At 46.2% G+C, this 26,054-nt stretch overlaps 1 protein-coding gene across 2 annotated transcripts in view; it reads left to right on the top strand.

The window, feature by feature from the left end:
* The first annotated feature begins 2,019 nt into the window (after nucleotides 1-2,019).
* Nucleotides 2,020-26,054, top strand: part of B4galt6 (beta-1,4-galactosyltransferase 6) — a 63,442-nt gene continuing 39,407 nt past the window's right edge. The window contains exons 1-2 of one of the 2 annotated variants that reach the window (XM_028886546.2): nucleotides 2,020-2,546; nucleotides 21,376-21,492. In XM_028886546.2, coding sequence (XP_028742379.1) covers nucleotides 2,432-2,546; nucleotides 21,376-21,492 — 232 coding nt within the window. In that variant the 5' untranslated portion in view covers nucleotides 2,020-2,431. Of the gene's footprint in view, nucleotides 2,547-8,326; nucleotides 8,431-21,375; nucleotides 21,493-26,054 lie in introns of those variants that run through there. The other variant, XM_028886547.2, reaches the window with a different exon arrangement.

Below are 26,054 nucleotides of genomic sequence, written 5' to 3'. Positions count from 1 at the left end.
ACCAGAAGTTCTGTGTATGTATGTGCATGTTTGTATATGTGCACAGGTTCACATAGACGTGTGCATGAGTGTGTGTGTGTGTACGCGCGCGCGCGCACATGGAGGGCAGAGATTGATATTGGGTGTCTTTCTCTACTCCACTTTGGCTTTTGAGAAGAGGTTTGGGGGAGGGGTAGTCTTTCACTGAATCCAGAGCTCCCCAGTTGCCTAATACTGGTTGCTAGTGAGCAGCTGGGGTCTACCCGAGTCTAACCTCCTGGAGATGGGCTTGAACAGATCATGGTGGAGCATACACAGCTGTTGTTACCATTAAGTTCGACTCCCGCCCTGGCAGTCCTAACAAACCAGGACTAAGCACCTGCCCTCAACAGGACAGTTAAACATAAGTCACAGTGACAAACAAAGAAAGGTGATTTATTCAATGTGGCCACACTGGGAAAAGAGGCAGATAACGAGATCCAGTGACCTCCTCACCCCAAGTTTACCTTCAGAGTCCTGGCATGAGGTTTAGATTTTCAAGGCAGGGCAAGGAATACGCCTAACTAAGCAGTCCTGGGCAGACTGTGGTCCCTTCCACCATTGACCCAGCTTCCTCTTTCCTACAAGATGGTCTGACAAGTTGTCAGAACTGTGTGAAACCTCTTTTGGAGAAATAAGTCCCTGCTCTGGCTAGCCTTTTCCTTCCCAGGTATGAGAGTATGGAGAAATCCCGATTTCTTTCTTTCTTTCTTTTTTTTTTCTTTTTCTCTCTTTTTTTTTTTTTCTGAGACAGGGTTTCTCTGCGTAGCTTTGCGCCTTTCCTGGAGCTCACTTGGTAGCCCAGGCTGGCCTCGAACTCACAGAGATCCGCCTGGCTCTGCCTCCCGAGTGCCTGGATTAAAGACGTGCGCCACCACTGCCTGGCCGAAATTCCGATTTCTTGAAGACCATTGTTTTTAACAGTTCGATGGCTAAAAGAAGGACCACATATCTCTTTGGAATCTATCTTTGGTCCTGCCAGGATGGTGTATATAGTCACAATGAACTGATCAGCTGAAAAGAAACACCTGCATACAATATGCTGGGGATATGTGATGTAGGTGAGGAGCCCAAACAATGTAGCTAGCAGCAGGAAGCCATGGAACAAAGGGTAGCCCCGCGCCTAGGAGGTGCATCAGTTCAGTGGACTGCTTCCCTTTTGGGATTGGGCTGTGGTGTTCGTGGGCCTATTGGCTGCGTTCACCTTCAATGGGAAGGTTGGTAAAGGCATAACGGATACACATAGGCCCACACCACATCCGACAGTCCATAAATCCGGGTGGGAAATGTGCCTCCTTCGTCCTTCTCCAAAAGATCCTTGTTTCCCACGAACATGACCCTTGGTGCAGAGCGCATCCCACGGTGTGGATGCGGTCCTTGCCTAGTGCAGGGTCCACGAGGGACAGTAACCCGGGAGGGCGGGGCGGGGTGGGGACCTGGCGCGGAGTGCCAGGACCAATCAGGACGCGCGGCGCTCCAGGGGCGAGGACTCTTGGTTCCCCTGCTCTGGGCGCAGCGCCGCCTGGCGAGTTGTGCACCGGCGGGCGGAGCCTGCAGGGGTCTCAGGGCGCACAGGGCTGTCGGGATTGTCCTCGTGGGTGTCCGCGATCCGCGATCACCGCGCGTCTGTCACCTCTTTCCTTCACCCTTCACCCTCCGGGCCCCGGCCGCGCGCCTCCGCCGGGTAGTCCCGGGTCTGTGCGGGGGCGGCACCTCCTCTCCCTCGGGCTCCGCGGCGGGAATGCGGCTGCCGTGGCCGGCTGGGCAGCGGGCGGCGGCAGCCAGCGGAGCTCGGGCGCATTCGCCGCTGGCCGGGACGCCGCCCTGGCCTGCGCTCGGCTCCCGAGGCCGCCGCTGCGCTCCGGGGCCCGGCGCGGAATGAGGTGCAGGCCGCGCGCCGGCGAGCGCCCCGCTCCGCAGCCCCCAGGTTCCCCGCGGCCGCCCGCGCCTCGAGTGCCCCGGAGCCCACGCTAGAGCTCCGCACTGGCCGCACTCGCCCGGGCGCAGGCCCGCAGAACGCACGCGACCCGGCCCGGGTCCAGATCGCGGGGACTCACCTCTTGGACGCCGCCCGGGGTGCGGGGACCCCGACCCGCTGCAGCCCGCGGGCCGCGCTCCGCAACTCAGCGCATTCACCAGCCTGGCCCGCGGCTTTGGCCTCCACGGTGCCCGGTCCCCCGGCCTCCCTCCACCTTTCCCCGCATCCTCCCTCCACCCTTCCCGCTGCTCCGCCGCCTCCCATTCATTGTATCCGTTTCCCCTTCCCGGCTTGGTCCTCCCCTCCGAAGCTTCTCCGGCCGGACCCCGCTACCCTCTTGGGGTTCTCCGTACATTCATGGAAGTTTAGGGCCTGGACCGTGGCCCCGAGTTCGACCTGAGAGCGCAGCCCGCGCTGCCGACAGGACCAAGGAAGATGTCTGCGCTCAAGCGGATGATGCGGGTCTCCAATCGCTCCCTGATCGCTTTCATCTTCTTCTTCTCCCTCTCCACGTCCTGTCTCTACTTCATCTATGTAGCTCCAGGCATCGGTAAGCACCCGGACACACCCTCACCTCCTATGGTCAGAAAGAAGGTAATTGGGGTGTTCAGTCTTGGAAGCTGAACCAAAGCATCTGATTTGACTTATTTCAAAACTGTCGAAGAAACTGCTTGGCCACGTTAGCTTGGTTAATACACCTTTCAAAGAACTTAAAAGGTGGCATTCAGTGGATGTAGGGAAACCAGGGCCTGGTGCTCGCCAGGTAGGGGTGGGGGTGGGGTGGGATGCCTCTGTCGCTTTCTTCAGGTAAATTCGGTGTTTAATTGTTGTTTTATTCAGACATCTTTATCTTCAGATACAATATCCGGTTGTGAAAATATGATGGGGAAACAGGACCTGTGAGCAAGGTCAAGAGTGTGTGCATGCTAGTGTTGTAGGTCAACAGACGTTTGCTCCATACTTGAGGCATTTTAGGGGCTGAGTTGTTGAAACACAGCTTTGTTATTTAGTCGGCTTGGGTCTTCTTGTCAAAGTCATCTCTGCTTAACTTGTTCGGATTCCTGCTCAGTCGAAATGATGATTAAAATAATTATGCAAGGCAATTTGTGGGCTTAAATTGTTAACTTTCTGTTAGTTGCTTTTGACTTTTGGTCCCCAATACACCTTTGCATGATCTTGGCTTCTTTATTGGAATATCCCAATTCCTCATTTCTCCTGCTGTTGACAAGTGGGCCACATGGCCTTGTTTCAGGGAGTGAAGATTTCTGTGAATTGATAGGGCTCTTAAAACGCATCCTAGTCTCTAAACCTGGCTGAGTTTTCTTGTCACTCAGTGTTTAATGCTGAGTGACTTGGTAACAGTGAATATTCTGTCACTTCTCCTAAGATACTCAGTTGTCTTTTTTTGAGTCAGCGTTTCTCCCCTGAGTTAGCTAAAAATGTCATGCCTTTCAGAGAGGGAAAACATCTGCAGAATTTTGAGGTGAAATTCTTATCCCTGTAGAGGTGTGTGTGTGTATGGGTGTGTGGGTGTGTGATAGATGATGGTAGTGAATTGCAGGGACAGACTGAAGCTTCATCCAGACTGATTTTTCATGAAAAAAATTATTACTGTATAATCTTTTTTATTGGACTTAATTAAAGAGTATACAGTCAGATAATGATGCTTGGAAAAATCTTGACGTATCATTGCCAACTAGAAGTTTAGGGTAAAGTTTGAAGGAGTATGAATACTTTAGCAATTTTGTCCTTTAGTTTGTGTTTTTCCCTAGGTAAAGAAAAACAACAACAGCAACAACAAGGACAAAAACCCCATTCTCTGAGAAATGGGTGCTTGTGGCAGCAATTGACATCTCAGCCTGAAGCATGAATTGGGCAAATTTTCATACAGCTGGGATAGGCTGTGTAAGAATGCTTTTTATTGGCCTTAAGTTGGATGTTTTGAATCTCTTTCGTTAAGAAGTCTTTATTAATTCTGCCACACCAGCTAGTTTGTAGATATCAAAGTTATTTTACTATCTTTTCTGTCATTTAGTAGATTGGATATTATTTAGGACATTTAGGAAAAGGCTATAAGCAAAAAAAATCTTTCTTGCCATTTTAGACATCATATAAGTCATCTACTTCTATAGAAACTTTTTTCCTTTTCATGTAACTCCTCAAAAGTTGGACCTCTTTGGAGAATGTTATTTTACCAGATATTAGCTGTGAAAGAGTCTGCACAAGAATATTTTTTCCCCAATGTAATATTTTTATTGATTATTTGGGAAATGCACACAATGCACATAATGCACCCTGATCACACTCACTTCCCACAAGGATAATTTTAAAAAATGTCGTTCTTTATTGTGTTTGTGTATGTGAGTACAGGTGTGAACATGCAGGTGCTATGGTGTGTGTGTGTGTGTGTGTGTGTGTGTGTGTGTGTGTGTGTATGTGTGTATGTGTGTGAAGGTCAGAGTACAGCTTGTAGTCGTCTCTCCTTCCACCGTGTGGGTTCTGGAGATCAAGTGTAGGCTGTCAGGCATGGCAGCCTGCAGCTTTACCTGTTCAGCCATCCTGCTGGTCCCTGACAAGATTTCTTTTTTTAGACTGGATTGCTCTATGTAGCCCTGACTGGCCTGGAACTCTCTATGTAGATATAAATGCTGAGATTAAAGGCATGCACCACCACACTCAGCAAGAATTTGCTTGAATTTATGATCTTGTATTAACAACTTTGAAAGGTCTCTCTTTGCTTTCTTGTTCCCTTTGTGATGCTGGGTTAGGTGGTACTCAGGGCTGTGTGCATGCGAAGAAAGCCTATATAACCGAGCTAATCTTGGGTCCTGCTTTTACATATATTGGGTAACATGCTAAAAGGTTAAGCAAAGGAAATCTGCATCTCAGCTTTCCAGTGCTCATCTGCTATCTGTAGATTGTTAAAATGCAGCTGATATGGAAGCCTGGTACATTTTTCTTATTTGAGTGTGCAATGTTGCAATAGAACAACCAATGTCATACAACCTTGACAATTGTCTTGCAAGCAACTAGGTTAATGTGGTTTGGAAGAAAATAGCCTCCAAAGGGAGTGGCACTGTTAGGAGGTGTGGCCTTGTTGGAGGAAGTGTGTCACTGTGGGGGCGGGCTTTGAGGTCTCTTGCTCAAGCTTCCCTCAGTGTGACTTTCAGTCAACTTCCTGTTGCCTGCAAAGATGTAGGACTCTCAGCTGTTCCTCCAGCACCACGTCTGCCCGCACGCCACCATGATGATAGTGGACTGAACCTCTGAAACTGTAAGCGGGCCACCTCAATGAAATGTGTTCCTTATATGAGTTGCCACCATGGTCATGGTGTCTTTTCACAGCAATAAAAAACCCTAACTAAGACAGAAGTAATAATTTAAATTACTCTATTTTGAGAACCCTATAATTAAAAATGTTAACAATGAAGCCAGGAAGACAAGTATGTTAGCCAGACATAAATGATATGAATTTGTTAAACCAGTGTCTGCCTCCCCCGTGCCCTTGTGCGTTGGGGGAGAGAGTAGAAACCAGTGTCTGCCCCCACCCTTGTGCTATGGGAGGAGACCAGTGTCTGCCCCCATCCTTGTGCTATTTTTGGGGGGGTTGGGAGGTGTTTTTTCCTCTTTCTTTAAGTATGAGAAGAAGTTTTTTTTTTTTTTTTTTCTTTTTTTTCCTTTTGATTTTTCAAGACAGGGTTTCTCTGTGTGGCCCTAGCTGTCCTGGAACTCACTCTGTAGACCAGGCTGGCCTTGAACTCAGAGATCCACCTGTTCTCTGCTTCCTGAGTGCTGGGATTAAAGGTGCAAGGTACCTCTGCCTAGCTGAGAAGAAGTTTTCTAAAATTCAAAGTTTTGCTAGAAAATTCAAATTTTGTGTTTGGTGGCAAAGGCTGTCTGTTCTCTCTCTCTCTCTCTCTCTCTCTCTCTCTCTCTCTCTCTCTCTCTCTCTCTCCTCATGTATGTGTGTAAGGTCACTTTCTTCATGTCTGAGAAAATGCAGGTCAGATACACAGATCTAACCACAGTGTGCCAGCTGTTTTCTGAAGTGAAAATGATGTGGAAAATGTGGTCAGTGTAGTTCCTAGTACAGCAGCCAGTTGCATAAATGCTTTTCCTTGAGGCCACGGGTGCCTCGGTGCTGCATTCTGAGCCTCACAGGCCATCACTTATCGCTTTGTAGTTTCATTGGACATACTGATATACAATCAATATACAATACAACCCAAGTTACATCCTGGAGCAGAATTTACTTTTGACTGAATTATGCCACATAGAAGTTCTTCTTACTGTTTTTTTTTTTTTTAATTTCCTTCTTATTTTATGTGTATTGGTATTCTGTGCATCATCTGCATGCAGAAACCAAAAGATGTTGGATGCCATGGAGCTGAAGTTACTGATGGTGATTAGCTGTCATGTGGGTGCTGGAGACTGAAACTAGGTCTTTTGAAAGAGCAACCAGTGCTCTTACCCGGCTGAGGTATCTCTCCAGCCGCTCTTTTCCTTCCTTCTTTCCTCCCCTACCCCACTCAGAGACAGGGTTTTTTCTGTATAGCCATGGCCATCCTGGAACTCACTCTGTAGACCAGGCTGACCTCGAACTCACAGAGCTCTGCCTGCCTCTCTCTCCCGAGTGCTGGGATTAAAGGTGCCCACCGCTACTGCCCAGCTCCAGCTCCTCTTGTCAAAAACTGTTTCAAATCTAAGGCTCTTTGAGCCACATCATATCCATTTGTTTGTTGGGTGTCACTGTGTTTCTCTATCTTTTGGGTCCAGACACATTTGGTCAGGTGCCTCTCCCCCAGATAGTTCTTCCATTGTTTAGTTTACTGTGTCATGGGCCTCTTTACCTGCACACATCTCCTTCTGCCCTTCTCCCTTCTGAGCCGACAGGCCACACAGTGTACACAGCCAATCTGGTTAGTTTTCTGTTTTCTTGGTGCTGCTCTGCATTTGCTGCGCTGTTTGGGGCCTCGTCTAGCGTGAGTTCAATAGTACTCAAAGCTCCATTATTTTAAGTAGAAGTTGAAACATTTTCCCTGATACATATTCGGGAAACACAAGATAGTGTTTTTACACGAGGAACTTCAGTGCTGAGGGAAACCGGGCTGTAGATAAGTCTCTGGGAGCCATCCCACAGGAAGTCTGTGGCTACTTTGCCCTAGCCTTCCCGGCAGAGGTAGGAGTCAGGCATTCTGTTTCATGCCTGCCTCTGTGTGTGGTTGCCAAGAGGTGAGTGCAGCGTCCTTCTAGGGCATTGAGCTGGCTGTATTGAGAATAGACTTCCATTTATTAGGGAGCCGTTTCCAATATAACTTGCCCTGCAACACAATCGTATCCTGTTGCGCCAGAGGAGCCGTTGGTTTGGCTGGAGCCCCCAAGAGAAGCTGGACAGTGGGGTCTGGAAGACTTGAAAAACGATGACGACAGTTCTTTGTGGAGGTTGGCGCCATGAAGGAGCTTCAGCGTACACGATAGAAAGCCTAAGAGAGGGTGAGGGATGGTTATAGATTCCTAGGGTGGGTAGAATAGGACTGATTTATACCCAGCACAGCAAAAGCTTCTGGGAAATGCCAGTAGTCTGGTTCCATATGGCTATTCCTCAGGGTGTGGAGAGGCAGGTTGCTAAAAGGTCTTTAGGGCTCCACATCCAGCCCAGCGCTCGGGTCGCTGACGTTCCCAGCAGAATGAACTGGTCTGGCCCACACAGCTTTATCTAAAGGACGATAAGAAAGAATTAGATGTGCCTGCCACCCACAGGGCAGCATCCGAGGGAGACTGCTTAGCTTCTGTGGTAATGGGGAGGTTACCGTCCTTTCGTCACCAAAGCCTTTTTCCTGGTCAGCCTTTCTTGGTCTTTGGGGGCAGAATCTGGTTGGCCACTTTGTCTGAAACCCTGTGGGTCTTTTGGTTACTTGGGCCTCCATGGAAGGCCGGCTGGAAATGAAAATGGCGTGGGTGGTGTGGGGTATCTAAGAAGACGTATGTGTCTGTGGGAGGTAGCTCAGGTCTTTGCTCAAAGGCTGGCCTGATATCTTGCTTTGGCTGGCTCTGGGCTACCTCAGCAGGTAGTTACTTGCCTTGCAACTTTTTAATGTGCTCTTCAGCTTCCTAGACTCAGGTACCTTTCCAGGCCTTGCTACGTGACCTGTGCCTTTGGAGCTGATTTAGCCTGCTTTGTGTTGAAAAGGCCCTTTGTGGGTTTTTTTTTTCCCTCTTCAAGTTCCCTGTTCTTCTCTGGGGCCCTTTCCCGCAGTCCTTCTGACTTGGTATTGGTCACATTTCGCCTCTGGGCCTGCCTTGCTATTTTTGTTCTGTGAGTAGCAGGGCTCAGCAGGAGTTTTGCGAAGGGGAAAGAGACAGCCCTTTGTTTTAGAGTCATCCTAGCAGGAAGGATGGGAAATGTAGGGCAGACACAGAGACGGGGAGACCAGGTAAGACGCTCCTGCTCCTGTCAGGGTTCCAGCAGGAGGAGTTAGATCCAGATCACAGTGGGCGATGAGAGCCATGGGCTGGCAAAGGGCCGGCTTCCCTGGGATGCTCAGGTTCTCACTCAGACCCCAGGTGACCAGTCACAGAGGACGTCCAGGGGCTGGGATTGAGGGAGTGGTTTCGGTTTAGGGTATGGTAACTGGATGCCTCTGGACTATCCAGGAAGAATTTGTCACTGACTAGGTAGTTAGAGATAAGGGCTTGGAGCCTAGAGGGCAGCTTTGGGTGTCGCTATCATACAGGAGGATGGTGTTTATCTTTGTCTTGTCGTGTCCGTGTCCCCCCCCCCCCCCCCCCGCCGCCCAGGAGTCATCTCATTTCAGCAAGTTTTGCAGCCTACACACCAAGTTAACGACTTCTGAGCATGGTCTCCCAGTGATCGCAGGAGAATATCAAGAAGGTCCAAGTGCCCTTTGGACTTCTTCCTAGGGGGTCTGCCACCTTCTGACTTCCCACCTGGAATCAGTGAAAGGTTTCAGATTTCACTGGGCGGCGGCGGCGGCGGGGGGTGGGGTGGGGACATTGTGGCAGACCGCCCTCGTGCCTAGGATTTACTGGATAAAAAGAAGTATTACCACCAGGGACGTAGAAACTGCAGCATGGCAGGGGCTTTGAGGAGAGTTCAGGCCAGGAGACAGAGTGGCGATCCCTTCTGACAGCTCTCATAGGAAGGGAGTGGTTTCATGGAGGCATGTAGTCAGGCTGTAGCTGGCAGAAGGAGAAGGACAGGGGGCTTGCATTGCCAGCCACTAAGAAACGCACACCTATGAGATGTGGGGGAGGGGCGGAGGAGGTACAGATCTAGTTGAGGGGTACCCATTATGGGCGGGGGTGGGGTGGGGGATGTGTCCTCACTAGTCGCCTTCTGGTTGATGTCTTAGCACTTGGCAACATCCCTGTGGAAGTGGGAATGGGGTCTGTCATTGTCTTGGAATTTGGGCACCTGGGGAGTCTGTTAAGAGGTCAGAGATTCACCGACAGGCTCTTGGCACCAGGCTTGGCTTTTCCCTCCATGGAGAGGCTGCTGCAGGTTGGTGTGGCCTGAGCCGCAGTCCGGTTTAGATTCTAACAGTCTGTAGGCCCCTTCCTTGCCCACGCACAAGTAGCCCCTCTGAAGGATGGCCTCCAGCGGTGGGATGGCCGCTCACGAGCAGTATTTGTAACTCTGCCCTTAGTGTCAATGAAAATTAATGTCAATCATATGACCTTGTGGGGAACTAGGTAATTTTTTGATTCATAGAAATCTGGCTCAGCTCAGTGCTGTTCTCCACCTTATTTGGTGGTGAGTGAATTTGAGAGCTGGTAGGTCTTCACAGCAGGATGAACAGCCATGCTTTTCATTTCTGCCTTCTAGTATTTATTAAAGATAAAAATAGCCATGCCTGAGAATATTTGTAAAGGAGAAGTCCGAGCCTGGGCTGGTAGGTGTCTGTGTATGATAGATATTTCAAACATTATTCAGAACTGTGGGAAGAGGTATGTGTTGCGAAGTTGTATAGACATGGTGAATATGGTAGTTAGTTTTTGAACCCACCCAAGCCATATTGAACGCAGGTTTTGTTTTATTTTTAAGACGGGGTCTCTAGTTCAGACTAGCTAGAATTCTCTATGTAGGTAAGAATGGCTTTGAACTTCCGCCTCCCTCTCTGGAGTTGCTGGGACGACCAGTGTGGGCTTTTGTGCCCAGCATCTGTAGTGTTGAGAACATTGAGGCACACACTGTATCAGCTGAGCTACATCTGAAGTCCCATTTCCTGTATCTTACCTCTGGAAATCTTGGTTCTGATCATCTTGAAAACACAATGCATCCCGCTTAAACAACTATAGAGCTTTTCTAATCATTGGACCTCATGCTCTGGCGGTTCCAGGTGTGGTTGTGGCTGTCCTCATCACAGTTCCCATGTTTCATTATCTGTGCAAGGGTGTGGAGCCGTGGGAGCCTGGGGCATAGATGCAGTGGTGTCTTGGATGCCATCCATGGTTGTTGCTGAAGAAGTGTCAGGAGCAAAATCCCAAAAGTGGCCCATCATGTTGTCCACCCTGGAGTGCCATGGTCAGTCAGTGTGGTTGCACTGTTTGCAGGAAGTGGAAGGACAGGCCCCCACACATCATCCCCTGCTCCGGGTCTCATTCAGCATTTCTGGAAGAGCTGAAATGTGTATGGTAGGATACCTGACTCTTGGGTCTGTGTGGAAGGAAATTTCCAATTTTGCCTGGTTGAAGATGGGGGAGAAATGAGCCCCATCTTCCTCTCTTTGCCTCTCTCTCTCTCCCTCCCTCCCTCCCTCCTTCCCTCCCTCCCTCTCTCCCCCTCCCTCCTTCCCTCCCTCCCTCTCTCCCTCTCCCTCCTTCCTTCCCTCCCTCCCTCTCTCCCTCCTTCCTTCTCTCTCTCTCTCTCTCTCTCTCTCTCTCTCTCTCTCTCTCTCTCTCTCAAATCAGTTTGAATAGCTTTTGTGTAGATGAAAAATAAAATAAAACACTTTTGGATAGCCTCAGCAGTGAGGGTAATTACAAGACTCATTTTAGGTTACACCTCATTCAGTTATCTTCAAAAACGAACAAAAAGTTGTATTAGTTATCTGGGAAGGAGAAAGGGGTTGGTTACTGCGCTATTTAGCTTTTATGTTGCTGTCATAAACCATTCTGACCAAAGCAACTTGGAAAGAGTTTATTTCCTCTTAGACTTCCCGGTCACGGAACCTCACCGAGGACAGTGAGAACAGGAATCCAAGGCAGGAACCAGGGAGGAACACAGCTTGCTGGCTCCATCACTAACTTTTTTTTTTACAGGGCCCAGGCCCACATGCCCAGGGATGGCACTACCCATACTGAGTTGGTCTGTCCTGCACCAATTAATAATCAAGTCAGCCCCTCACAGACATGCCCACAGGCCAATCTGATGAAGACAATCATTCAATAGAGACTTTTTGCCTTTCTTCAGGTGACTCTAGGCCAGTGGTTCTTAACCTTCTTAATACAGTTCCTCATGTCGAGGCGACCCCCAACCATAAAATTATTTCATGCTACTTCATAACTGTAATTTTGCTACTGTTATGAATTGTAATGTAAATATCTAATATGCAGAATATCTGCTACGCGACTCCTGACAGGGTCGGTCAACTCCAAAGGGGTCGTGACCCACAGGTTGAGAAGCACTGTTCCAGGCTGTCACGTTGACACTTAATGCTGACTAGGGCAGTCACAAACTTAAGGTTTAACATTACCAGGCGTAGCGTCATCGACATACGGCTGTGCCACACAGCCGAAAGTGTAATGGCTGACAACATCCTTTCTGCTCGCTCACTCCTATTTCACCTCAGCAGGGATTTTGCAGGGGCTCAAATCAAATGGTGCCAAACTCTGCTAGGACCAGAAAGCAAATGTGCCCACAGGAGTCGAACCATGAAACAACAAATCAAACCTGCCCAGGAAACACCACCGACAGACATGACACATGGGGCTCCGAGAGGAGGAAGCAAATGTGTTCTCCAGAGACGTGTTCATGAAAGACATTGCAGCACCCTGAAATACCTACTTCCTTCCTGGGCTGACCCGATCTTCACATCCAACCTCAGGATCGCTCACACACCACCTTCTGTGTTTCTGTCCTGACAAAAGAGCTTTTTAAATATTGTCATTGTATCCTGCAGGAATTAAAAACAACAACAACAGCAACAGCAAAACACTCAGAGGGGAAAGGGAGTTGAAGTGAAGACAGGCTGTCTGCTTGGCCGGGTACCTTGTAAGGTCAGGCCATGGGGGCAAAAGCCAGCTTGGTCCAAGGCAGCCAAGACAAAGCACCAGAAATTGGATACTGGGAGCACGAGGCCTGAAGGACTCCCAAAGATGACCCAGGAACCCACGCCCTAAAATACCCTCTGCAGGTCCCCCCTCCACCCCGACTCATTATAGTTACGTTTTGATACTATTGAAAGCAGCTTTCAGATATGAATGTTTAAGCTTTATTTAGAGTGGTCTGCTTTCATGAGCTTATTTCCCAGGAATATCTCCAGATACACTTCTTTTTTCCCCCCCTTTCATACCCTTTCCTTCCTTTTAGCTTTATTGAGACAGGGTCACATTCTGTAGCCTTGGCTTTTCTCGAACTCACTATGCAGACCAGATTGGCCTTGAACTCACAGAGATCCACCTGCCTTTGCCTCTCTAGGGCTGGGATTAAAGATGCAGCCACAATGTCCAGCCTTGCTTTTTTTTTTTTTATTAGCTTGAGTTTGCTGTTCAAGATAATGGCCCCTTTGTGGCCGTTGTATGTGTTAGATATACATGTTATGTACCTTGATCCTGTAGCCTTCCTGGAGCACTTCCTTCTGACGGTTCCCTTCTACCCACACCTCTCAGTAGAGCTGCTGATTGCAGTTCCCACGCATTTTAAGCAGGTACCTAGATGCTTCTGACAAACATCGAAGGTGGTGTTGGTGGTGTTGGGGAATTAAGTACAGGCTAGGTTGACTTTTGTTTTGTGTAGTTGAGGATGACCTTGGAATTCTGATCCCCTGCCTCTACCTCCTGAGTGCTGGGATTATGAATGTGTACACTCAAGTTGGTTGATGCAGGGTTGGGGTTTGAACCCCAGGTCTTGTATACATTGGGCAAGTGTCCTACCAATTGAGCTGCATTTTCAGCTCCCAGGTCTGCTTTTCTGAATTGATCATCTGATGCCATTTGATCGTTCACAGAACGAATCCTGGTTTCTAAAAACCAGAATAACTTGTTTGAAGATAGAAGTGGCTGACTACCATGATGAATAATTTCTTTCATCCAGAGAAGTGGATAGATAAATTGCTTAAAAGAGTGATGCTATATGTTCACTTGTAGGTTAGCAGTGACTAGGGAATTTGGTCATGAGTTGATCTAAATATGTTATTTATCATTTTTAATTATTAGAAAGATATGCAGCAATCCCTTAACAGAATTAATAAAAGTTCTTAAAATATATAGCATTACAGTGTTCCCAATAGGTGTAATTTAAAAATAGCATTTTCCACTATTTGACTAGAAAAAGCTTCTTAAAATATCTTTACAAGAGAGCTAGAGAGATGGATCAGTGGTTAGGAGCACTGGCTGTTCTTGCAGAGGACCCGGGTCCAGTTCCCAGCACCCACATGGTGGCTCACAACCATTCATAACTCCAGTTCCAGGGGATCTGGTACCCTCCTCTGAACTCCCAAGAACACCAGGCACCATGTGCATGTGCTGCACATACATGCAGGCAAAACATTCCTACACATAAAGTACAAGAATCGAATCTGAAAATGTAAAATATCTTTACAATAGTATCTTTAAGTGGTTGCCTAACGTTTGTTACTGAAGCGTGGTATCTTGGATGAAACAGGTTCCATCCTGTTGGTTTTACATATTTGATAATATTAATATAACATTGACTAAAGTCACCTCAGCTGCTGAATAAAATAATGTTACATAGATTGTCTTTGATAACCGAGGAGCTGGTAAATGCCTGGAGTACCAACTGTTCAGAAGTCTGAACCAGGAGGCTTACTTGAGGCCAGGAGTTTGAAGCCAGCCTGTACAATATAATAAGGCAAAATTTCTTAGAATAGAGAAAAAAGAAAAGAAAAAGGACACAGGAAAGTGTAACTTCTCAGTCTGGTGTAATGTCCAGTTTGACTCTAGGAAGGAAGAGGAACTGGATTGTTTCCATGTGAGTCAACAGGCAGAAGAGACAGAACTGTATAGTACCTTGTTTCCTGATCTAAAAACATCCCGTGGGCTTGGAGGTTGCTCACATTCATGTTCTGTCCAGTGTCTTCTTTTCTGCCTCTTGTTTTAGACTCACTCTCTTCGTGTGAATAAGTGGAAATTCTGAAGTTTTAATCATCAAAACGCAGAGTGGTTGGAGATAGAAAACATCGCTTATGCCATGCCTCCTTCGTGTATCTGTTTAATACAGTTCTTAAGTGGGTAGGGATTTGGTTCATGTTCATCTTATGGATGCTGAAAATGCTAATTTTGTAATGCTTCCCAGGCATGTTTACTTGTGGCTTTGTCTTTTGTAACATCATCGAGTTTCCTGATTAGATTTTGCAAATCTGTTCCATCGCCCATCTTCCTTTCCGGAGTCCCTCGCTTCCTTCTGGTTTCACTTCCTCATTAGCTTTGTTAGGGTCCTTGTAATACTTGGAAGAAACTAAGCACGCATTCTAGGTGACTCATTGTGCGCTAACAAATGCAGGACATGCAGCTGTCCTTTGTCCTTCCTTAGTTTTTTCATGCCAGTGGGTTCCAAGTGTCCTCTTTGAAATATGTTACATTGAAACAAGGCTGAACCTATGCCTGGCAGTTTGTCTTTCTTTGAGATCTTGATTCCTTCACTTCTTTCTTCCTTCTTTCAGATTTATTTGTAAATTAAATGAACTTTAATTAATTAGTTGATTTTTAAGGCAGGGTGACTCTACAGACCAGGATGGCCTTGAACTAACTCATAGAGATACCAGAATGGCCTTGAACTAACTCATAGAGATCTGCCAGCCTCGCCTCCTGGGTGCTTGGATTAAAGGGGTGTGCCACTACACCTTGCAAACTTACTGTATTTTTAACTATTTGTATGTGTGTGTCTGTGTGTGGGTATGTGCATGTGAGTGTGGGTGCCCTTGGAGAACAGGGACATTCATCAGATCTAGAGTTACAGGCAGGTAAGCTATCCTAAATGGGGACTGAACTTGCTCTGCAAGAGCACTGTGCTTTCTTAACTGCTAAGCCATCTCTTTAGCTCTGGTTTGTTTTTGAGACAGGATCTCATGTAGCTGCAGTTGGCCTTGAGATAATTACAAAACCAAAGATGACCTTGAACTTCTGTTCTTCCCACCTCTACCTTTCAGACTTTTTTTTTTTTTTTTTGCAGTACAGGGTATGAGACCTTTGTGCATGGTAGGCAAGTGAAGCTCCCAATGAACCCAGGACCCAGGGTCTTGATTCTGACTCTACATGGCCCCTTAGTTTCCAGCAGTGCTTGGTAAATAGTAGGCAGTAAATATCTGCTGGGCAAACTTCCTCCACCCTGACTAGCTTTAATATAAAGCTGTTGGAAAAGTCAGTTTTGTTTAAAAATGAAAGTTATGACCGGTCTTAACACACATGCCCTCCAAGCAAAATTGTAGCCATTGACGGCACCATGGACATGATAGGCGTGCTGTGGAGGCACTCCGGTTAGTTTTTAGTGCCTATGTCAGCAAAGCATGCACTGTTGGATGGGGTTGGAAACGGTCCTGTTCTGCCTGTTATCACTGCTTCTTATCACTTGTTGAAGTGGGACTCTGAACAGAGTTCCTGCTCCCCTCCTGAGTCAGTCTATGATTGACTTGGAACTACAGGTCAATGGTTTTCATAGTCAATTGCTTTGAGGCTGTGCCTGAATTACCATCTTTGTGTTATGACACTCTATAACTCTCTGGCCTAATGGGGATTGTTTATCAGCCTGGCACAGTCCTAATGTTTAGTTTTTGGTTTTAATCCTTCCTCTTCAGTAGTGGCTCTCAACCTTCCTAATGCTGTGACCCTTTAATACAGTAATACAGTGCCTTATGTTGTGGTGACCCACCCCAACCATAGAATTATTTCACAACTAATTTTGCCACTGTTATGAATCATAATGTAAATATCTGTGACCAAAGGATCATGACCCCATAGGTTGAGAACCCTACAAAGTACAAACCATATTTTATGCTTGACTTGGCCTAATCCTGGTGTTAGACCATGATTATTATAAGTATATTTTCTTTTGTGAACATGGATGAGCAGCTTCTGGATGTTTATTAAGCATGGCACTGAATGTGGAAAGAAGCTAAGTTTCCAGAGCCTGAAGCAGCTTTTTAGAAGATTGTTGTACTTCCTAGAAACACTTAGGTGACTGGCTCAGCAGGTAACAGCAGGGAGGTGGCATGGGGCGTTTTGAAACACTGTCTCCTCGTGTGTTCTTAAGTGATGTGGGAGGCAGCTTCTCTCCTGTTATTTTGTCCCTTCTGGCTCTGATGTTAATTGTAGACTGTAGTCTGGTTTATGGTGATTCTTTCTTCATGATTATTTGTGTGTGTGTGTGTGTGTGTGTGTGTGTGGAGAGCGAGAGCGAGAGCGAGAGCGAGAGCGAGAGCGAGAGCGAGAGCGAGAGCGAGAGCGAGAGAGAGAGAGAGAGAGAGAGAGAGAGAGAGAGAGAATGAATGTGTATGTGAATGTCTGTGAGAGCAGGCTTTCTTTTGCCCTGTAGGTTTTGGGGATCAAACTCAGGTTGTCAGGCTTAGTGCCCCTGCCCCCCCCCCATAACTTTTTGTCTTGAAGATCTCTCTTTTTCCTCACTTGGTCTCCTGTATTGCCTCTAAGTTGCTGTCCCTCAGACCCTTCAGATCTAATTGGATGTTACCTTTGGGCTGTTTTCTTTTTTGTTTTTCCCTTTCTGATCTCATACTGAAGAAAGCTGACTCCCTCTCAGCTAGTACATTAGTTTCTGAGGTCTGCATGCCTCCCGACACCCATACCTTAAAACACGGGGAATTATCTCTCCCGAGGCTTGACACCTGAAATGAAGGCTGAAATGGCAGGCTGCTTTGTCCTGAGGTTGCAGGTACCTGTTGGTCTTCTGGTCTGGGATCACATGAGTTTCTGCCTCTGTCGTCACGTGCTTTCTGTGAGTCCACACCCACATCGCACCCCCTTTCCCTTTCTGTTATAAGAGCCACTGCCACTGGATAATCCAGATGATCCAGAATGGTCTCTTCACTCTGCTTTGCTTTAGGCTGGGTGTCAGTCAGCCCCTGTGTGGCTTGTCCTCCCTGTCCCTCTATGGACCACAGCTACCCAGGCTTCCAAGGCCGGCAGCTTCTCCTCCCCTCGGCTGGCATCTTATTCCACCCTAGTCTCCTCACTTCCCATTCATCTGTTTCAGCCATCCCCACATGCACCGGGAGCTGTCCAGCTTATCGTCCATTGCTACTAAACTCGCCGGTGGCTGAGTGTCACACTTGAATCCTCTGCTCCCTTCCTCCCCAGAGCCTCTGCTCACACTGCCTTTGGCAGAAATGCCCCTCCCTCCCTGCTCTTCATTCTCTGAGTGCCTCAAATGGTTCCACCCGGGCCACAGGCATACTCAGACCCTCCCCTTCTAAGGAATCTTCTCTTCTCCTTGCTGGCTGCCCACTTTCCTTTCGTGAAATGTACTGTCCACGGAACCACTGACTCTTCTCCTTTCGTTTCCAGAAGACACTGCTGTCTCAAAGGTTGTCAGGGACCTCCTCATAGCATTGTCAGGAGGTGGAGAGGTATGATGGTGACTGCTTCATCACTTACAATAAGGATGTGGTTTTCTCATTGCCCCACCTCAATTTCTTTATTTATTAATGGCAATAATAGTAGTACCCACGGAGCTGCCGGAGAGAATTAATTAAGATGGCACACATAAGGCGTATGTAGGGTGCCTGGCAAAGCTCATGTCGTATGTCATGTGTTAGGTCTTTTCTCCTAAATTATCTTTTTATTTTATTATACCTTTTAAAAAAAATTTAAGACATTTTTATTTAGGTGGCCACAGAGGCCAGAGGATGGTGTCAGAGCCCCTGGAGTTGCAGTTACGGGCCATTGTGAGCCAACTCACGTGGGGGCTGGGAATGGAACCCTAGTGCTCTTCAAGAACAGCTAGCGCCCTTAACGACTGAGCCATCCCTCCAGCCCTCAAGCTATTCCAGTCTTTTCCTCTGTAGCCTTTGCAGCATTTAACCTAGTCGGCTTCTTTGTAGTCTGTAGGTTCTTCTGAGGTTACATAATTAGTCCTCCTGTGTGTCATCTGCATAATGGGCTCATTACTTTCTCGTATCCACTCGAGACCAGTCTATTCCACCTTGTGCTGTTACTTTCATGTCTCCTAGCTGTGGTTCCAATCCCTTTCTTAGCTGCAATCCCACCATTATAAGTGCTGCCAGATTGCCTGCCCCTCAGGTCCCATTTGGAAGCACCTGTCCATTTGACTGTAAGGCACTCAGCAGCAAGGTGTGTCTCCGCAGTCAGGAACCTGGATATCAGTGCTGGAGATCTCCCTGTCCAGGGACACTTTGATGTCCCTGCACATGCTGTGGCCTCCTCACCATCAGTGCTCCACACTTCCAGTGAGCAGAGCTGGATGTGGAAGGGTGGTCGACCCAAGCATTTTACAAACCCCTTAATGTTTTTATAGTGGAGAAGGGGGGCAGGTTCATGAAGCCCCTGTCACAAGCCCTGGCTAGAAGGCCTGGACACTTTGGCAAACTATTGCCTTTTGAAGTTTTTTCTCTTTCTTTCCTTTCCCCAAGGTGTTTTTATGGTGTTTTTCTTCCTTCTGAAGGGATAACTGGCAAACAAGTTGGATTTATGTCTCATTATGTAGAGGGAAGTAGAAAATGAGCCAATTAAAGAACACACAGCATGCTTTTAATTAAGTAGTGGTGCTTTTTAGTATATTTCAGAGTTGTCTCAAGACATAAGGGCAAACGCAAGAAAGACAACCTTATTCATTTTCTGAATTACGGTTTCTTACAAATTGGAATAAAAAATTTAGATAAGGATTTTTTTTTTCTTAAAGTCTTACCAGCGAGAGATTGCAGTTGCTATTAGCGATAATGAGCTGGGATGTAGCTGCATGTGGGTCAGTGCAGCTGTATGATGTTGGGGACTTTGTCCTGATGGTTTGTTTAGTATGACTTGTAGGTGCATCATTGTGTCCCTGTCAGCTGCTCTGTGTCTAAGCACATCTTCATTCCCAAATGGGTTCCTGTCTTCAGGGACCAAACCCAACCCAGGAGGGCCATTCACCTGAGGGATGGAATTGTCTTAGCTGTAAATGATTTAAAATAGACTAATAGATTGTTCCCCGCTGTTGAGAATGGTCCCCAGCTCCTCCTCATGTCTGTTCCTCCATCCATGCAGTGAATATAAAACGCATTCCTTTATTTAAAAAAAAATCATCGTCATGATAATCTGTTTTTTTTTCCTAAACAATTTTGTACCTGTAGTTGAAACTATGTGTATAATAGAGTTATGTCTCTAAGACCCAGGGTAATGTCCCCGAACTCTTAACACCTTAGCATCCACTCAAGGGCAAAAGTGTAGTAAAATCATGTCATGTTTCTAACCGTACACGATAAACGCACTATAAAATGCATGATAAAAGTCTAAATAAGTTAAGTTCAGTTAGGAGCACTCTCCAACAGACACATCCAAGCCTGGGTATTCATTCTGTGAGACTATCATTCCTCTGCACTGACAGCTTTTCGTCATGTAGACAAATCTGTTAACCAAGTCTTGCTGGTGCCTAACTGCTGTGGGAATGAACCGCTTACCTGAATGGAGTCCTGAAGGTTTGGCTTTGTGATGAAACTAGTTAACATGGACGGGGCGTGGGAGGTATCTGGTGCAATGCTGCCTATTTAAAAAACAGAGTTGAGGTCCTGTAGGCTGTCTCAAGTGGGGTTCCCAAAGAGGATCTCCTGACTTAGCTCCCTGCCTGCTCAAGGGAGTGTAACACCTTAGTTAAGGCATTCTGGAGCCTGTCAGTTTACTGATTTCCTCAACAGATAGAAATTAGGGACTGCTTTTAAAACACCTCAAAGAGTTAAGGCTACAAACCTGTGCACCGACAGTTGCTTTTTCATATTTTGTGTTTGAAAGGAATTATAGTACTTTGAGTAATTAACTCATAGAAATGATCCAAGTGGCTGTCAATTCCAAGTTATTCCTCCTTTCAGACACATTGAGGCTTTGTGGGGCTTCAGAATGGTGACCCATCCAGATGTTCTGGTGATTTGTAGACCCCATTCAGGTGTTCTGGTGATCTGTAGACCCCATCCAGGTGTACTGGTGATCTGTAGACCCCATCCTGGTGTTCTGGTGATCTGTAGACCCCATCCTGGTATTTTGGTGATCCGTAGACCCCCATCCTGGTGTTCTGGTGATCTGTAGACCCCATCCTGGTGTTTCGGTGATTTGTAGACCTCATCCTGGTGTTATGGTGATCTGTAGAAGACTCCATCCTGGTGTTTTGGTGGTCTGTAAACCCCATCCTGGTGTTATGGTAATCTATAGCATATTCCCTGTAAGATAAGGGGTTACCTTTGTGGAGTTTTGGGTTTTAGTGAATTAATACAGAGTTTTAAAAAGTGAGTTTTGAATTAGAGGACTGTGTCCTTATAATAAATATCTCTTTTGAAGTGATTATGTTTATATGAACTTAAGGAATTTTACTACAATTTGTGTATTTAGTCTTGACCTGTTAGCTAGAAGGATGTTGCCACTTAACGTTTTTGATTTTTGTTTAAAAGTTGACGTTTATGTATCTCTGTGTATGCATATGTATGTGTGTGTACTCACATGCTGTAGTGCACATATGGAGGTCAGAGAACAACTTTTGGGAATTGGTTTTCTTCTTCAACTATATGGGTACCAGGGCTCAAACTCAGATCATTGGGCTTGGTGGCAGGCACCTTTATCCACTGAGACATCTTGTTGGTCCCTATTTTAATTTTTAAAAGTCCACGTGTTCCTAAGTTTTTCATTTGTTTGTTTTTTGTTTTGTTTATTTTTTGAGAGAGGGTTTCACTGTGTAACAGCCCTGGCTGACCTGGAACTTGCTCTGTAGCCCAGGCTGGCCTCAAACTCACAGAGATCTGCCTGCCTCTGCCTCCCTAGTGCTGGGATTTAAGCACTCCACCACACCCAGCATTCCTAAGTTTTTTAAAGCAGGAAACAGTCGTCTTGTATTTTGTTTTCTCCTTTGACATGGTAGGTAATTGAGTGTCACTTTTTGGGTACTTTGCTAAGTCTGAATATAATCTTCCTAAGAAAAATATTACCATTTCATGACCTTCTTTCTCCCTTTTGTTTCTCTTTTATAGCCAACACATACCTCTTTATGGTACAGGCTCGAGGTATCATGCTGAGAGAGAATGTGAAAACAATTGGACATATGATCAGGCTCTACACGAATAAAAACACCACGCTCAATGGGACAGGTAAGGCTGTGTCCTCCTTTGCTTACCCTGGGAGTTGCAGCTCAGTAAACTAACCTTTGAAATTCCAGCTCCTTCTCCTGCTCATAACTCACTGTCAAAGAGGGAGCTGCCTCCTACTAAGGGCATCGCTAGATGATTGGCATCCCTACTAAGTGTACTACTGAGTGGGTGTCTTCTAAATGTACCGCTAGGTTGGCATCCCCTACTAAGTGTATTCTAGGCTGGCATCCCCTACTAAGTGTTCAACTAGATTGGTAGTTCTGCTAAACTGTCATTTAGTTTTGGATGTGCTTCTTAGTAATTTTATGACCCTCAAAGAAACCAAAGGATGATACATTTTATGAAGCTGGAAATCAGCAACGGTTCTTTGCTGTTTATGATGATAACTGGAAGTGGGCTCTTCCTTAGACTCACACAAGGCTAATATCAAGTTGACTCCACTAGGAATTTTCTGATTGGAAGTAGTTGGTGTCAGTGGCTTTATTTCCCTGTTGTGGAAATAAAGTGTCTCCCAGCATATTATGGGATGTCATATTGACAAGATCTGTGATTGTCCCTTGAGGTACTCTTTAGATCTTTGTTTTACATAGTTAAACATAGTAAAACTCTGTGCCGCTGTAGACATACTCAGTTCTCATCGCCTCTGTGCCCCCCCCCAAGAAAGCCTCTATCTCCCTCCATAGTGGGATTTTAATTTATGTCAGGTGGGTGGGAGTTTTACACCTAAAATTTCAAGATGATATGTGTACTTGCAGAGAATCCATCCTACTCACTTGCCTGATTTATGTATGATTCTCCAAATCTAAGCATTCTTACCTTCCCTTAATCTCATGTAGAAAGACTGTCTCAAGGTAGCTTGACCCTTTGATAGTGCAGGAGAGTCTCAGTCACTGGTCTCCTGCATTAGCTGGTCATATTAAAAGTTTAAACTTTCGAGGCGTTTCTGTGGGCCATGCTAGTGAAGAAGTCGATTGTGAGCATTTTCATTGAGAAGTCCATTCAGCTGGAGTGTAAAGTATGTTTAGGTTACTGTATTTGTCTGTGTGAATACTAAGACTCTCATGCATCTTTTTTCCCACTCTGGGATATGAATAAGTTTTCCGTGTGGGTGTTGAGTTTGGCTGGGAGCAATGATGACTTGAGCAAGCAGATGTTCCTCACAGTGCCCTGCAAAAAACAAGGAAACTCTTTCTTCCCCTCTCCCAGCCATAGTTTTAATAAAGATGAATCGAGTATGTATGTGTATGGGGGGTGTACTTTGACAAAGAGTTGTTTACTTTTGTGAGCCTCTTAGAACCTTCCATAGGATTCCAGTGCTGGTGGGAAATGTTTTCGAGAAGACACGGGAGGCATTCTTTCCCGTGTGAAGTCCAGCAAGCTGGCAGCCTGTAGCTCTTGTGGAAGGTCCTGAGCATGAACTACCACGTGTTTTTCTTTTTCCTATCTGTCCTGCCACGTTACTTCTTAGTTAACGTATAGCCCAAAGTGGTTGCCAGGGCTCCAGTCGGCCACCCTTCTGCTTATATTTGGTTCAGTGGGGGTGGGGTGGGGTGAGGGGACAGAAGATGTCCTCCTCTGAGGGGACTTCACAAAAGTCCCACTGTGTCCCTTCACCGGCTCACTGGCCAGACCTAATTACATGGCTGCAGGGTGATGGAAATGCAGATGTAAAGGAGATGGGGAAATAGAGTCTGTGTTAGCAGCATTAAGGCTCTGCCAGGCTCATTTAGGCGGCGTTTATTGAGCAATTAGTATAGGTCATGCGTGAGTAGATATGGGAGATGCAGAGTTAGGAAAACCCCTTTAAAGAGGAGCCTCCAAGCTTTTGGGAGACATGATTACTAAATCATGAGGACATGATTACTAAAATGCATCTAATTGTTTTTGAAAAGATTTAAATATAATTTGCCAAAATAAAAAAAAAAAAAGAGGCCAGTAAAATGTACAAAGCTGTAAGTGAGCATTACAGGAGAACTGATGAACACATTTATAATTCAACTCAAGAAGGGAAGTTGGTTGTGATATTCAATATCACCAATTATATTTGGTTTCAGGTTTTCAGTGCTGTGTCTGACATTCAGCACCATCGAGTGCAGACAGACGCAAAACACTTTTGTGTAGAAATCGTAAGTTCTCAGAATCCAGTGATGCCTTTCTGAGTAGCCTGTGGAACTGACAAAAGAGGTGTAGTTATTGAAAGTGAATTCAATAGGCGATCAGGGCTGGGCCAGGTAGAGATGGTGGGTTCGGTAGAATGGACCTGGTGCACTTCCTCACTTGATGGGTGCTTCAAGTGAGGCCATCCATCGGCTGTGGCCATCTCTCTGTGTTAGTGACAAGCACATCCGAGCTCTAATGGAGTTCCCGCACACCTTCCGGGGTTCTCTCCTGCAGAAGTGAAGCTCTTGAGAGGTGTCCCTTGGTCCCCTTCGGACTCTGTTCTTTCCATTCGAGAGTGGAGTTGGGACCTGCCTAGCACTTTTCCCTTGGAGTTTTCCATTTCTCTGGGTGTGGTTCTGGGAGGGGGAAGGCAGGCAGGTTGTCTGGAGCTCATTCTGTTCCCATCCATTCATTAGATGAATAATGTCTGCCTTTCACAGAAGCTGCGGTGAATCTCAAGTGTGTCTGGGAACTGTTCAGGGCTTTTCAAACTGTTTAGTGGCTGCAGTGTGGCTGGTGCTCACTCACCACCTTCCCGGGAAGAATGGCCGTGTGGGTTTCTGTAGTATTGTTTCCAGAGCCGTAAACCACTCAGGCTGTTTTTAGCCGCCATGATGTGTTTATTTGCAGTGTGTTCCTTGGATGTCTTAGGTGACTGACATACGCTGGAAGTTAAGACAATTTGATCTCACTTAGAAGTGATGCTCAGGCTGGTGGTTCCAGCTGTGGTTAGGCTTGGCTGGAGTGGCACCGGATGAAAGTCTTGGGCAGCTCAGAAGTGTCCCTTCCAGTCCCTTAGTGACATCCGCCCTTTATGGTCATTTATAATGTTGTGGGCAGGGACAGCAGATATTTTCCCCTGATGCTTGAAACTCAAATGATTAGCCAGTATTGCATGTCTTTCAGGCACTTAAAAACTATTGTTTGCTTTTATTAAGGCTGGTGGAAATAGTGATTGTGTTCTTTTATGAAATTTGTAATCAGTCTAGCCCTAGACTACCCACTGTGGACTTCCGTTTGCCACTTCCTCTAGGGAGTGATGACTAAATTTGTTATAGAAATAACCAGAGAGCTTGAAATTAAGGGGAGTTGGATGTGGGTCTGTAGAATCACAGGATGTGGAAGAGGAGAGGCCCAGGTGTCAGGGACAAAAATCAATCAAATATGCAGAGCAAGAAAACACTCAGACTTAAGTTAATACGGAGCATCAAGGAGCTACTGGGTGGGCCTAGGGAGGTGGCTCAGGGTTATTGGGAGCAATCGCTGCTCTTGTAGAGGACCCTGTAGTTAGAATTCTAATAGGTCTTTTTAATTTAAAAAAAAACAAAACAAAACAAACAAACAAACAAACAAAAAAAAAAAACCCAGAGCCAGAAATTGGAGTAAATGCTGAAAGATCAGAGAGACAAAGGAACAAGCCACTGCCACGTCTTACCTCTAGGACTCCTCAGCCTGAAAAGACTTCAGCTGAAACAGCTTCAGCGAAAAAACTTTAGTTCCTGTCTCCTCATGCTTTATATACCTTTCTCTGCCCAGCCATCACTTCCTTCTTAAGGAATTAGAAGGATTAAAGGTGTGTGATTCCTAAGTACTGGGATTAAAGGTGTGTGCCACCACTGCCTGGCTCTGTTTCTCTTCTAGACTGAGTCAATCTCATGTAGTCCAGGGTGGCTTTGAACTCACAGAGATCCAGACAGATCTCTGCCTCCTGAGTGCTAGGATTAAAGGTGTGTGCCACCACTGCCTGGCATCTATGTTTAATCTAGTGACATGTTCTGTTCAGGCAAATTTTATTAGGGTACAGAATATATCACCACAGGATCCCAGTTCAATTCTCAACACCCACATAGGGCAGTTCCAGGGGATCTAATACCGTCTTCTGGCCTCTGTAGGCACCCACATGAACTGTATGCGCTCTCTCTCTCTCTCTCTCTCTCTCTCTCTCTCTCTCTCTCTCTCTCTCTCTATCTATCTATCTCTGTATCTCTCTCTCTCTGTCTCTCTTTCTCTCTCTCTCTCACACACACACATACACACACACACACACACACACACACAAACACACACACAAACAAAACACTTTTATAAAGAAGAAATTACCGTACACCTAGGCATAGTGGCCATGCTTGTTGTCCCAGCACTTGGGAAACTGAAGCAGGAGTGTTGGATGCAACTCCAAGGCCAGCCTGGGCTACATAGTGATTTGAGTTCCAGGCCATCCTGAGCTAGATAGAATAAGACTTTACCACAAAGCACCAAGTAACCTAAAGACAGACAAGTAATAAAAATATTACTTGAGAGCTGTATGAGAAGCCTGGTAGTTTTCAGCCTTAGTGTTATTTATTTATTTATTTATTTATTTTTAAAATGAGTCTGGGGAACACACAAAGACAGCGGACCCA

The sequence above is a fragment of the Peromyscus leucopus genome, chromosome 19 (assembly GCF_004664715.2).
Source record: "Peromyscus leucopus breed LL Stock chromosome 19, UCI_PerLeu_2.1, whole genome shotgun sequence".
Lineage (NCBI taxonomy): Eukaryota > Metazoa > Chordata > Mammalia > Rodentia > Cricetidae > Peromyscus > Peromyscus leucopus.
The sequence above is the reverse complement of the archived record's forward strand: the minus strand, read 5'-3'. Positions and strand labels throughout refer to the sequence as shown.